The sequence below is a fragment of the Diabrotica undecimpunctata genome, unplaced genomic scaffold, assembly GCF_040954645.1.
Source record: "Diabrotica undecimpunctata isolate CICGRU unplaced genomic scaffold, icDiaUnde3 ctg00001540.1, whole genome shotgun sequence".
NCBI lineage: Eukaryota > Metazoa > Arthropoda > Insecta > Coleoptera > Chrysomelidae > Diabrotica > Diabrotica undecimpunctata.
This window is the reverse complement of record NW_027312427.1, coordinates 6021-20402: the sequence shown is the minus strand read 5'-3', so window position 1 is coordinate 20402 and position 14382 is coordinate 6021. Positions and strand designations below refer to the sequence as shown.

At 31.2% G+C, this 14382-nt stretch overlaps 1 protein-coding gene across 1 annotated transcript; it reads right to left on the bottom strand.

Annotated features, from left to right (window-relative positions):
* Positions 1 to 1798: 1798 nt before the first annotated feature.
* LOC140431625 (transcription-associated protein 1-like) lies at positions 1799 to 13984 on the bottom strand (the record flags this gene model as incomplete). The annotated part of the gene is made up of 4 exons (XM_072519519.1): positions 13691 to 13984; positions 9179 to 9364; positions 2878 to 3072; positions 1799 to 2201 (listed from the first exon to the last, which is right to left on the bottom strand). Coding segments are annotated over exons 1-4 (1063 nt in total), but the record flags the coding sequence as incomplete, so codon positions are not given.
* Between the last annotated feature and the right edge of the window lie 398 nt (positions 13985 to 14382).

Genomic DNA, 14382 nt, shown 5'->3' with positions numbered 1-14382 from the left:
ACGTGAATTCCCGCTTTAAGAGTGTAGGTTGATGGTCCTGAACATCCAAAATCATCAGTTTCTGCCTGTTGCTCTTCTTTGAATAATTCTTCTATCCACATTTCAAGAAATCTGCATTTTTCTAATGTAGGTTTTTATGTTTATCTACTATTGAATTATTTCTTCGTGAGTGTTTCTTCTTGTTGCGGCCTTGATCTTTGTATACAGTGTGCATATCTCACGATTATGATCTACGGATTATATTTTTATATATTCATTCTGTAGATTCTAGATTTAGTTTGCTATCTACTACTCACTGAATAAGTCTAATATAGTCAATAAATGTATATTTATGGTTATAAACACATGAGGAAATTTTTGAACGTCTCAAGCATTGCAAATATATGTAAATGATGTTACCACTACTTAGTTTTTTTAATTTTAATTCAATTACCGTACCAACTTAGTGTTTCTGCAAACTTATTGTAATCCTGATTGTTTGAATATCGACAATGATTACAACTTACGTTTATGCTTTTCTAATAGCGTTAATTTCCACTTGCAAGAGTACTGACGATGTGCTCGAATATTTTTAACACTTTATATAGGTTCACATACTTCTATTTCAAATAGCAACTGAATGCATATAAATCCAAATTTGCATATATATATATATATATATATATATATATATATATATATATATATATAAATATAATATAATATAAATAAATTTTTCTTAACGATTTCTCCATTAATGTTAAGAGTGACATCAAGAATCTAAGCGATATATACCACTTGTTACTTAAATCAGATACCAAGAACAATACTATATCACAGATTACTAACTTGACTGATATATCCATTAACAACTAACATACCTTTATAATTAATTTTCATTAACAAAAAAATATATAACATTCCCTTGCTTTTCTTAGATACGTCTCAATAAGATTCAATAATACATGAACAATATAATATAATTAAATAAAGAAAATCAAAATAATATTTCCCTTTACTGGGATTTAAATTCATTCGTTTTCACCAATGAACCTTAACGACATAAAGATTCATACCAAATATAATGAAGTTGTCAGCGCTTGCGTTCTGGCTTAAACAGAACCTCACTTTTAACTATCTAAAAAACTCTGAGATAGCGCGTTATTGCCGACATTTCAAAGAATTACCTCCTTTTAAATGTAGTTGCATTGGGTTTTTCGATTAACCTTGGGTAAGCCTTTACGTGTCAAGTTCGAAGCTACCATACATTTCAATTCTTATAAAAAACTTTTTTTGCACATAGTAACAAAAAAACACCACTATGTTACTAGCAAAATTTTTTAATATTCTAACTCTACAATTCTAAGTTACGGTAAGATCAATAATGTTTTAATAGATAATATATGGTAGCTAATTATAATTTATTCTCTTTCAGCCCTGAAGAAGCCAAATTAATTCTCTTTGGCGAAAACGTTCGGCGAAACAATTGATACACATTAGAGTATTTCTTGCAGATTTCCCCAATATTTAAGAGTTTACTATATATTATATATATATATATATATATATATATATATATATATATATATATATATATATAACAGATATATATATATATATATATATATATATATATATATATATATATATATATATATATATGGACACATTTAGATGAAAATATAATATATGCAAAATTTATATGAAAATCATGTAATTTGGGCATCTTTAAATAATGTATATTAAATAATCCCATGAGTAAATATATCAGTAAACCTAACAATAAAACATGATAAAATGTATTTGGATAATTACTTACGATTTCTCAATTCCGTTGCCAAAATGTGCCGTGCAGCAATAAGCAATTCTCTTCTAAGATGCGCTACTTCCATGGGACATAACGTCAAAAGTCCCAACATACCTTGTACCATCATCGAGGAGTGATTTTGGACGACTTCTTGATAAATCTTAATAATATATGCCAAAAATGAAAGCGTTTTTATTTGAGCTCCCATAAAATCGACGAATATCTCCTTATTAAAGGACTCAGCTTGCCTTTGCTTTAAGGTGGGTTGAAGAGTTATGGTATTCATTATTAATGGTATAAAATCACTAACGTCCTGGTGAACACTTTGCTTGTACAGTTGGTACATTAGAACTACTATAATTGGTAGTTCTTGAAGAACTTTCAAAGAAAGAACAGCTTTCGGAATTAAGTAATACTAAAAAAAATATTAATATATAGATTCTGTTGAGTTACAAGGATTTGTGACTACATATCAAACGGCTTTAGAGTGAGAAACACAAAAAATTTAGCAGATAAATGTTATTTTGAGTATTATTTATTAACATTTTTTTCAAAATGATAATATTGAAAAAAATTATGGAAATCTCATAACGTTTTATTGATTTAAAATCTTACGGAAAATCTAAAAACTTGCCGAACACTCCATGATAATACAGAAAACAAGTATTTTTGCAAATATACCTAAATTGCGAAATAATTTTTGTGCGTAAAAAAATTTACACTTAGTTCGTCTTGGAAAGTTTTATTTGTTGGATATAGGTATATTGGATAGTTATACAAATTAATGATTGCAAGTTTTTGAGTAGTAGCAGAACAAGTTTTCGAAAACAGAAAATACCAATAAACAATGTTTGAATTACGTACACAATATTAAATGAGATTTAAAAGTTTTGTTTATTATAGCACATTTCTTAATGTCTGACGAGTAACCTCAATATATATTTAAAAGGAGAATCATCTCGTTTAGAAGTAAATACTAATATTATTAATATTTATAAATACTTATATAATTAAATGTTTAACAGATTACAAACATGTAAATAAAATCAAATGAAAAAGCTAAAAAATATGTATGTATTAAGAAAACTTACAGCAATCAACGTTCCGTCTTCATTTCTCGCTTCGGTTTGAATAACAGTCATAGTAAACGTTTCTTTCAGTAATTCTTCAATATTTACTTCACTCAAATCTTTTACTTTAATCGGTGGTTTAGGTTCAAAAATTTTGTTCATATGGTTAGGTAAATTTGAGTATATGGATTTCACAAATTGTAAAAATTTTTGAATCTACAAGACAACAAAGCATGTTACGTAAAATGTAAAACAAATGTTAAAATTAAATATAATATTTAAATTTATCGTAAGAACGCTCCAAACTATACAAAAGGAAAAAAGGTCTGTTATTTTAGATGCTGATTTTAAATATGAAAAGTAAATAGTACAGTAAACAAAATACAGTAGACTCCCTCTATAACGAGAAGTGAAATGACAGACTAATTACCTCGGTATAACCCGATCTCGTTATATCAGACAATAATAATACTGTGCATACATATGAATCTGTAGTTTTCTAAACCATTAACTTCCTATAGTGAAGCCATTCGGAGCAATATAAGATGCTAATAAATATTGTTTGAATGGCGTTTTTGAAAAAAAGTTATTTACTTTTATTGTCAATGAAATATATTAAAACATAAAAGAGTTGTTTACTTTTATTATCAATGATATACGTTAAAATAAAAAAATCTGTACTTATATTTTTTTTTCCAACTACATATTGTATAAAGCGTATTTTCAAGGATATCATAAACTATTGCTTCTGCAATTTTAAGAACTCTGTCATTTTTAACTGCTTTAAATGGTCCAGTATCATTCCCTCATATTTTCTAAAGATGTGAAACAGTTGTATTTATTCATTGTAAAGAAGTTTATTGCGGGCTGCAGTTAAGTTTATTGAGGGTCTGTTTGAAAAGGTATTTATTTATAGCCACGACCCGACCAAAAACGTAAAAAAACACGTTTTTGGATCTTATTTTCTCTTGTTATAACCAAATTTGCCTCGCTACAGACGGTTATAGTTCAATAGAAATTTCACGGGACATCTAATGTATCTCGTTATAAGCGAAACCTCGTAATAACCGTGTTCGTTATAGAGGGAGTATACTGTATAATAAAATAAATATTTCTATAATAAATAATAATGATCAATTAAATTTCCTATATCATTCCAAAAGAGATTGATGGATTCGACCGTTAGATACTTGATGGAAATTCATTTTATGTAACAATAAAACACTGAAAACTTTGTTTTCAAAACTTCCACAAAATTTATTTTAATCTTGTGTAGTTTTTGATTTAACATTGTATTAATTGTTTGTACAAGAAAGCCCTGAAATTAGTATTTCCACCACCAGAGAAAAAACCCAGTACCTTCTGCTCGATTACACATACAGGCAAAATATCAACAAAAATAGCCAAACACATAAAAAATAAAGCAATAACTCCAGCTTTCAGAACAAATAACAACCTAGGCAAATATATTAAAAACAACAAGAGCCAAAATAAAAAAACACTTACACAGTGGTGTGTACAAACTTAAATGTGGCGGCTGCCCAAAAACTTACATCGGTCAAACTGGTAGAAATTTTAATAAACGAATAGAAGAACAGAAAAGGGCTTTCAATAATAGAAAAACAAATTCTACATACGCACTTCACCTTCTAGATCATAATAATTCTTTTAATGACGAATTTAAAATTCTTCACATTCAAAATAAAGGCCTTAAACTATCGTTGTTAGAATCTATGGAAATCAACAAATTAAAAAACACAGATATAATTCTGAATGACCAACTTGAGACAAACAGTTCTCCCCTCCTCAACCTATTTCATCAGAGACTATAAAGTGTAAACGCATACCAAAAATGGATCACTTGAGAAAGGCAATCAGCCGAAACAGCTGTAGTGATAAGAGTTTAAGGTTGATCTTCACCCACAATTAATTTGTTTCTGATCCTAGAGATGGCTCTACTGCTGCATGAGCTCTGGTAAATTTTTTAACTTAATTCTAGATTTCTACATGATGACTCTGTAGTATTTTCAAACCCTAATATAAATTACAGTTTTCTATCATTACATCCATTGGCTGAGTTGCCAAGTTGTGTAGACAGTAATTTTATCAAATACCTAGTAGACCAAGTAAGCAAAGATATCTTTAACATCTTTATGTATAATATTTTACTGCTCCGCTGTGTCAATCGGAATATATTAAAGTTACGCATTTGCAGGAACATAAAGTTACGCATTTCATCCACACATATCATTGAAAAATGATACATATTTATTATCTAAATATTTTTATCGACAAAGAGGTACTTAGCGGCGCTATCTGTGAATATCGTATTACCATTAAATTTATACATGCAATCATATATTAGATTTTTGTTGATAGTTAAAAATTAAATTATCTGGTATTATTAAATATTTTAGTGGGATTTATATAAAAAATGGTCAATCGTCAAAAATGTTATTTAAAACATGCAAACATGTCTTTCTTTTGGTCTGTTTATTACTGGTTTCAGGTTTGTTATCTTCCTTATTAGTGCGTCTTTTTTTCTTCTTTGTATGAGTCCAAACCATCTCAGTCTTTGTGGATTAATAAATTTCACTGTCTTCCCCTTCGGTTATATTTCTATTTCTTATTTCATGGTTCATTAGTCTTCTATATTCTCCTTGTTCGGGCTTTATTGGGCTGTTTATTCTAATCATTTTGCTTTTAATATTTCTTACTTTTTCTTTATATTTTACTTTTTATTTATATTTTTATTTTCTTTATATCTATTTTCGTAAGACACATTACTTTCGCTCCGTATGCTATCACCGGTCTAGATTTTTATGATCTAGAATTTATGATAAAGCGTCTATATAGAGAATATGTAAAATGTGAGTTACAAGTCAGCATGAAGAAAACAGAATATTTAGTTATCAATTCAGATGCAAGGTTTGAAGTGTTGATCGACGAGGACGTGGAAATCAAACAAGTGGAAAAATTTAAATATTTAAGTGCACTCATTGCTAAGAACGGCTTGGGACAAACCGAAATTAAACACCGAATTACTCAGAGACGTAAAATTGTAGGATGTCTGAACTCCTTATGGTGGGATCGCAACATTTCCAAAAGGAACAAAAAAAGAATAGGGCAAACCATGGTTGAATCAGTTCTTTGTTATGGCTCTGAAGTATGGACAATTGTCAATGCAGACCTTAAGAGAAGATTGTTAGCAGTTAGCAAATGGATTATTTGAGAAGAAGTGCTAGAACATCAAGGCAGGAAAGGAAGACCAATGCTACAAAAACGGTAATTGACAGAATAGAAAAAAAGAGGTTCAAAATGGTTTGGACACTATTTGGGAATGTCAGACAAACGTTGGCCCCCAAAAACTTCACAAATGGAAACCCCCTGGAAGAAGAAAAAGAGGTAGAACTTGACCCTCATGGAATGAAGGAATTAGAAGAGCGATGGAATCGAAAGGTTTGGAGGAGGAGCATGCCTTAAACCGGCAGAATTGGCGGAGAAGAACGGGAATACGGCGATAGCCGTCTCCAAAATGTATTGTATTTACAAGTTGGCTTATTCCCATTAAAATAGTAATTACTTTAAAAGCCACAAGAAAATAGTTTCAGAACAATAGATAAGATTTAGATAAGAGAAGGGAGTGTTCCAAAAATGTCTTCACCCCACTTTCAGAGTACGGTACGTGCGACAGTCAAATGCACACAAGTAAGAGAGGGTGGTTTTAGTTGGTAGGCAGGATAATAGATACCTGAATCTTTGGCACTGCTATCTTTATTACTTTATATTAAACTAAAACCCAAATTTTATAGACTCAAAATGGAGGTAGCATAAAAAAATTTTAAACCCCCCCCCTCAGACAAATTCTGTGTACGCCACTGGTTATGCAAGAAACACTATCTTTATAAATACTAAAATAATTAACTAAAAACGCCTAAATAGGTTTTTAAAACTAAATAGGTTTTTTATAAATATATTACTTATAGAGTGTAAATTTTATGATATCCTACTTTCAAAATAAAAGTTGCAGTATCTACTATTCTGTAACTCTGTAAGTTTCAGCATGACCGGTTCAAAGTTCAAACCGATAACATTCCTATTAAATTTTGTTGTTATCTGCCAGTGTTGTACAAAGTAATTGATATGGCAACCCTGTTAGTGTGACGTTTCGTTGAAGCGTTTCGAAGCCGAACGTAATGCTATCTATCGATGATAAATACTACCGTTGCTTCAGATGGAGCCATCTCTCTACATTACAATTTGAAGGCGGCAGTTCAAGACATAATTCTTGTTTAACGAGATTTTTCATATGTTTAGGAAAAAATATTTAACGTTTTATTGCAAATATTTTCCACTTTTACAGTTTTTTATATATGTTGTTATTAAAAATTTTTTCGGTTTCTTACCGGTAACTTTATTATAAGCCGAAACATATTATTTTTTCCTATTGGAACAAAACTGTAAATTCAAAAATTTTCAAAAAATTCATAAGTATTTCTTATTATCATATCTTGATGCTGTAAAAAAATTAACAAAATCCTATGTTTGGTTTTCCCGCTTTATACTTGGAAAAAAGTAGTTTTTTTGAGTTTTTTCAAAAACGAAAACATGAAGTTTGTTTAAAAGTTGTCAAAATACTTCTAGTCAACACATATACCTTCTCAAATTTTTTCAAATTTTTTGAATTTGGGGTTTGTCTTTTGGGGGGTGCAGATCAACCTTAAAATAAATTTTGTGGAAGTTTTGAAAACAAAGGTTTCAGTGTTTTATTGTTACAGTTTAAAGAGACTATCAAAAAACTCTTCTCCAGGTCCTGATGATATTATAATTATTTTTATAAAAAACTTTCCACTGTCAGATAAAATAATCCTTTTAGACACATTTAATCATATGTTCATTAGAAAACTTTTCCTATAATTTGGTACCAATCCATAAATTTTAAAACTATATAAGTCTAAAACCGACTCCTCGCCTTATCGACCAATTCCTATTATAAACAATATTTGTAAACTATTGAAAAAATCTAAAATAACAGATTAGTTTGGTTTTTAGAAAAACCAGCTACATATTGGCCTCCATCCAAAGTGACTTTAGAAAAGAGAGATCGATCAATGACAATCTAGTATCTTTCGTAAATGATATATGTGAGTCTTTAAGGAATAATCAACAAGTAATTTCCATATTTTTCGATACAAATAAAGTCTGTGATACGGTACCAGATCCTAAAAATAATAAATTTCTTAGGCATACAAGTATACGGTATACAAGGAAACTTTCTAGACTCTGAGTTAAACATTTCATGAGCAACAGAAAATTTCACAACAGGAAATTTCAAAGCAAATTTATATGCCGACGATCTAATAGTTTACACAAGAATATCCCTCTTGTCACAAAAATATTAAAGTTATTTCTTTATAAACTGGAAATATGGTTCCACAAATGTGGTTTTGTTTTTTTTTTTCTAGCGAAAAGACTATTTTATTATCTTTAATAACCTTAAAGTCTTAGATATTAACCAAAGCACATCGTTGAGACTTGTGCTAGGTGCCTTTCATTCTAGTCCAGTGGAAAATCTTTAAGTTGCACTAAACGAACGGTTTTGACATTTGTTTACTCCGCAAGAAGACGGAATAATTGTTTCCATGTTTGGACAATAATTTGTCGGTTGTGTTGGCGCAGTGAGAATTTCGTCACAATTTTCTGGACGTCCGACACCAACTGGACAAACACTGCGGCGTTTGGCCAATCGCCTTGAAGAGACTGGAACAACACGAAATACTTCCAAAGCTGGCCGTCCCCGGAGCAGCCGTTCTGCTGTGAATATCGTTGCTGTTGTTCAAAATATTGAACAAGAGCCCGGAACATCGACAAGACGACGTGCTACGCAATTGGGCATTAGCCGGTGGTTCCTTCGCAGAATTTTGGTGATGGATTTGAAGATGTTCCCTTAGAAAATACAAAGTGCAGGTAGTGCATGCTAGTAACCAAAAATCTAAGACCAAGAGTTAGACCGAACATAACTATTAATGACCACAACTTCGAAGTAGTAAAAGAGTATTTTGGGACGGTAATCACAGATGACAACCACATATAAAAAGAGGTTTTAGCAAAGATAGCTGCGGAGAATAGAGTTTCGTAAAAACTCTGAATAATTCCAGTAACTAACCCCATAAAAAATACGGGATTTTTTTATATCGTGTCCGAAGATGCAATACACGCATAAAAAACTACATAAAGATAAACAAACACTTTCTAAATCATATCCTGAAGTTATTCGGGTGTTATCATTGAATTTATTCTCTAAGTACTCTATGGTACTTACCTCGGGACTGAATGGTGGTTTATACTGTTTGTGTAATTCTATGATGATTTTCAAACAGACCAACACGTTTTCTTCGTTATCTATCTCTAAAAGTCTAAACATGAGCGACAATATTTGTTTGACATAAGGGCGTAAGTTTTCATTCGTCGGTAGTCTATACAGCATCTCCAATATCAATTTTCTAACCTAAAAATAAGAGAATATTGTTTAAATTACTTTTTATTAAATTAAAATATAATGAATCCTCAAACTTGCATTTTTGTGCTGACAGAAGTGAATACTTCTTATAGCGTGGTATTACTATATGTTGGTTAATGAAATTTTATGTCTGCTTGTTACTAAATTGTTAATATCTTTTATGTAGTAACCCTACACATATAAAATCTTTAAAATGTTAAAAATCTTAATTTTGTTTAGTGATTTTAGTAATTTTCAAAATTTGATAAATAATATATCTACATACAGAATTTATTCATTATATATATTTTCATTATTATCTTGTATTTACGCTTAATTATTCCATTTTGACTATCATTATATTTTAAAAACAACCATGAATAATAGGAGGGTATAAAAATTAATTTTTATTAAAAACTTTCCATTTGTAAATACTTACACTTACTTACCTACAAACGACTATATAAATTTCTAAAATAAACTTTTGTTTATTTTAATTAATTTTATTTAATTTATTTTATTTAGTTGAATTTAATTTTATTTATTTTACTTAATTTTATTTAATTGTATTTACTTTTATTTAATTGCATTTAATTTTGTTTAATTTTATGTAATTTTATTTAATTTAATCTAATTTTAATTAATTTTGTTTAATTTTATTTAATTTAATTTTTTAACTTAATTTAATTTTTAAATTTTTTTACAATTTTTTTATAATTTCTTATAATTTTTTTAATTTTTTTACATTATTTTATTTTTTATATATTTTATTTAATTTTATTTTATAAAAATATCTCAAAATAAAAATTATCCAATGGATCCAGTCGTTCTCGAGTTGTTATAAAAAAATTTATAATATAAAATTATATATATATATTTAGGGATTCTACAGTATTCACTGCCTTCCCTCGCTCAACCGTTTCCATCTCTCTCTGTTGTTCCATTCTCCATCGTTTAGTCCTCTCTTACTCATGGCGTCGTCTACTTCGTTCCTCCAGGATTTTCGGGGTCGTCCTCTTTTCCTCCTTCCTATGGGGCTCCATTCGGTTATTCTTTTTATCCATCTGCTGTCGCTAGCTCTTCTTACATGTCCATACCACTTTAGTCTTTTTTGTTCTATATATGTTAGTATGTCTGTTTCTATTGATGTTCTTTGCTTTATTTCGTCATTACTTCTCCTATCCATTCTTGTTACTCTGCAGCATCTTCGCAGGCATTCCATCTCTGTTGCTATTATCTTACTGCTGTTTTTCTTGTTTATGATCCAATTTTCGGCCCCATATGTCATAATACTTCGCACTAATGTTTTATAAATCTGCGTTTTTGTCTTCATATTTAGGTGTCTATCCCACCATACTGAGTTAAGTTGTCGGATTGCTGTTCTTGTTTGTCCTAATCTTTGTGTAATTTCTTCCTCTGTTGTTGCCTTTTTCGTGATTATGAACCCCAGGTATTTGAATTTATCCTTTCCTTTGATTGTTACGTTGTCATCAATCTGTAGATCTTCTATGTCTTCTTCACTTGTAGATAGGTACTCTGTTTTCGCGAGGTTAATATCTAGGCCAGCCTTGGTATATTCTTCTTGTAGTTTCTTCATCATGTAGCTGAGGTCGTCTTGGTCTTGTGCAATCACTACTTGATCGTCTGCAAAACTTAACGTATATAGGTATTCGTTCCGTACCGGTACTCCCATGCCTTCGCATTTTCTTTTCCATGTAGTCAAGGCTTTCTCTAAGTATATTTTGAATAGGGTTGGAGATGTGGAACAACCCTGCAGGAGCCCTTTTGTTGTGGTGAAGTCTCCTATGATTCTTGTTCCCATTTTAATGGACACTTTATTTTCTTTATACAGAGCTTTTGTAGCTTCTATGAGTTCCGTCTGTATTTCTAATTTGTACATTGCCTCCCATAGTTCTGACCTTGGTACAGAGTCATACGCCTTTCTCAGATCCACAAATGCCAAGTGTATATCTCTATTTTTTGCTTTTTTCTTTTCCAACAGTTGTTCCAGTGTGTATATGTGGTCTATGCATGATCTTCCTGCCGTGAAGCCTGCCTGATCCTCCCCGATTTTGCCTTTTATCGCTTGCTCTATCTTTTCTCGCAGTATCTTCCCATATAATCTTCCTATTGATGATATTACGCTTATTCCTCTGTAGTTTTCGCATCGTTTTCTATCTCCTTTCTTAAATATAGATGTCATATATGCCGCCGTCCATTCCTTTGGGAGCTGTTCTCCATTTATGGCTTTCTGAAATATCCATTGTATCATCCGGTGTAATTTTTTTGATCCGTATTTTATAAGCTCAGGTGAGATGCCTCCAGGTCCCGGTGCTTTCTTATTTTTGATTGCTTTTATGGCCGTTCTCATTTCCCTATCTGTTATTTCTATTTCTTGTTGTGGGAATCTGCTTCGTCTTCGCCTGTTTTCTTTTCCAATGAATTGTGGTCTTTGTTCTGTTAATAGTTCCTTATAGTAGTCCTTCCATTCTTTGTCCTGTATATTTCCCAATTTAGTTTTTTCTTTTGAGTTTTGTTTCAATCCTCTCAGTACTTTCCATGACTCCGACGTTCTTGTACCTCCTATATATGTTTCAATATTTAAGCAGATTCTTTCCCATTCTTCGTTCTTTTGCTGTGTTATTTGTTTTTTCACTTCTCTATCTTTTTCTCTATATTCTTTATAAACTTCATCGTTGTTTGTAGTCAGCCATTTTCTGTATAGTTGCTTTTTTTCTTCAATTATTCTTTTTGTTGGTTCATTAATATTCATTAATAAGTGTATATGTATGTACATTATATATATTACGGTATACCGCAAGGTTACTACACCCGTCCCGATTTTTCGCGTCACGCTAATAGGATTTCGAGCCCATCCAAAACATGATTCCCAACGATAAGAAGTATTCACTTCAATAATAGTATTAAATGGCTAATATACAACAAAATTTGTTTAAAAATATTACTAGAATACCTATAAATACGTTTTGACGTGACAACGTCTTAAATTAGGTTGTGGCTCGGAGTCACTCATGAAAAAGTGTAACGCCCGCTCACGTCTGTTACGATGAGTCACCGAACGAGAGAGAGGCCCGCCGGACCGGCGAATGCCTTGCGTCTCTCTCCCACTCAAACCTGATCGGTCCGCTGGTGCGATGCTATTTCTCCTATCATCGTCCTATCCTCAACAAAATCACTCAAATAGAAATTAGTTAAGTTTAAGTTTACATGTACAATGTTTTAGTAAACAAAATATATTTCACTCTGAGATAGCGCGTCAATTCTTATTTTCATTCAATTCCTTGTTCCTATTGTGCAATTTAATAATATTCATATCAATAAATATTCTACCGAGAAAAAGACGTTTCACGTAAAATCTTCGCCCGTAAAACCGACTTTACAGGCAACCGATTTTTTTTTAACACTTTTTTATACATGTATCAAAAAAATCTCAACTGTGAAAAATAGTAAGTGTAATACACATTATGGTGTCCACGTTGCTTTATTATAGCTCCTCCTTTATCGACTACTATCAAAATGATATTGTCAATGTGCACTTGAGGCATACCTGTCAACCTTGCTGTTAGAAGCTTATCGGAATGAAAAGCATTTTGAATTCTGGGCATATGTGAAGTAATTCTCCCGTACATTCGATTTAGATCCCAGTATGTATTGTGATGGTCATGACAATACGTCCAAAAGTTTTCGACGACAGGGCTAACCAATATACGAACAATAGGTTGAAAATGGTATCAAGGTACTGCTTAACTAAGCCTCTAGACATGTTTATATAAGTAAAATATTTCCAGGCCGTCTCCTAACTCTTACCAGACGAGAAACTGAATTAAAATCTGGATTTATGAATGAATGAAATTGTAGCCCCCTAATGTTTTAAACAGTTTTAAAATTCTTATTCCCACTCTAATATTGAAGAGCGGTTGGCTCTGGAAAGAGGTGACCATTTGAATTGTCTTCGATTGTAGATATTTGCTTCATGCAGACGATTTATTACAGTATCTTGGCGTCTTAGCATTGCACACATACTTTGGGTAACTAATGTGGGTGCTGCAATTATAGCCCATCCACGTTCAAGGTGTTGTTTGGAAAAAGTTCCAGTTTTACGAAAACGCAGCTACCTTAGTTTGCAAATGCTACAGGAGATCTAACTAAAATATAACTGTACTATGTCACTTCAAAACTTGTTTGATATACACGCTACTTTTATTAATTACTGGGCTTCGTCAAAGTGTTCACATTATATATGTCCTACTACAAAAACGAAGAAAATCCAAAAATTAACCATAATCAGAGAAAACAATACAATTAATAACTTACTTGTTGAATATTATACTCCGCAACGAAAAGCGGATATCCTTCGTCTAATATCTTCAAAAATATATTCATAGAATGGTCCAAGAAGTTCGAGTATAGGGCTGAGTTCAGTATTATCTCAAAATGTTTACTCAGCTCTTGCGTAGCCTTTAATTTCAAAACGTCTTTACATTCCGGATCGGCTAACATAGTAACATAGCTCTTAAACTGATTCATTAGAGCAGTATGGGGATGAACGCTCCCCATACTGCTACTGCTGCTGCTAGACGTCGAAGCCTGCATGATAACGGATTTCTATTATTTATGTATCATTCAAACCTGAAACAATAAAATATATGTCAGTAATGTTGTATTTTTATTAATCTAATTTATTGTCTTTATTTATTATCAAAAGTTCTACATTTATAACACTTAAAAGTTTATTTAAAGTCTTTATTTGTACAATATAACTAATTTATTTCACACTAATAATTATATAATTTATCCACATTTATTACAATACGTGCGTTACATTTTAAAAACTCGACGCCATGTTCAAAACTAACTGTCCCTTTAAATAAAATGTCCCCGTTAGTTCTGGAATTACAGCGAAGAATCGATGACCTTCCTTCGAAGGAATTCCATCAAAAGCAGGTTTTTTATATCGGAGAGGGACCCCTGGATCTAGAAATTTCTGCCGGCAGGTATATTTATGA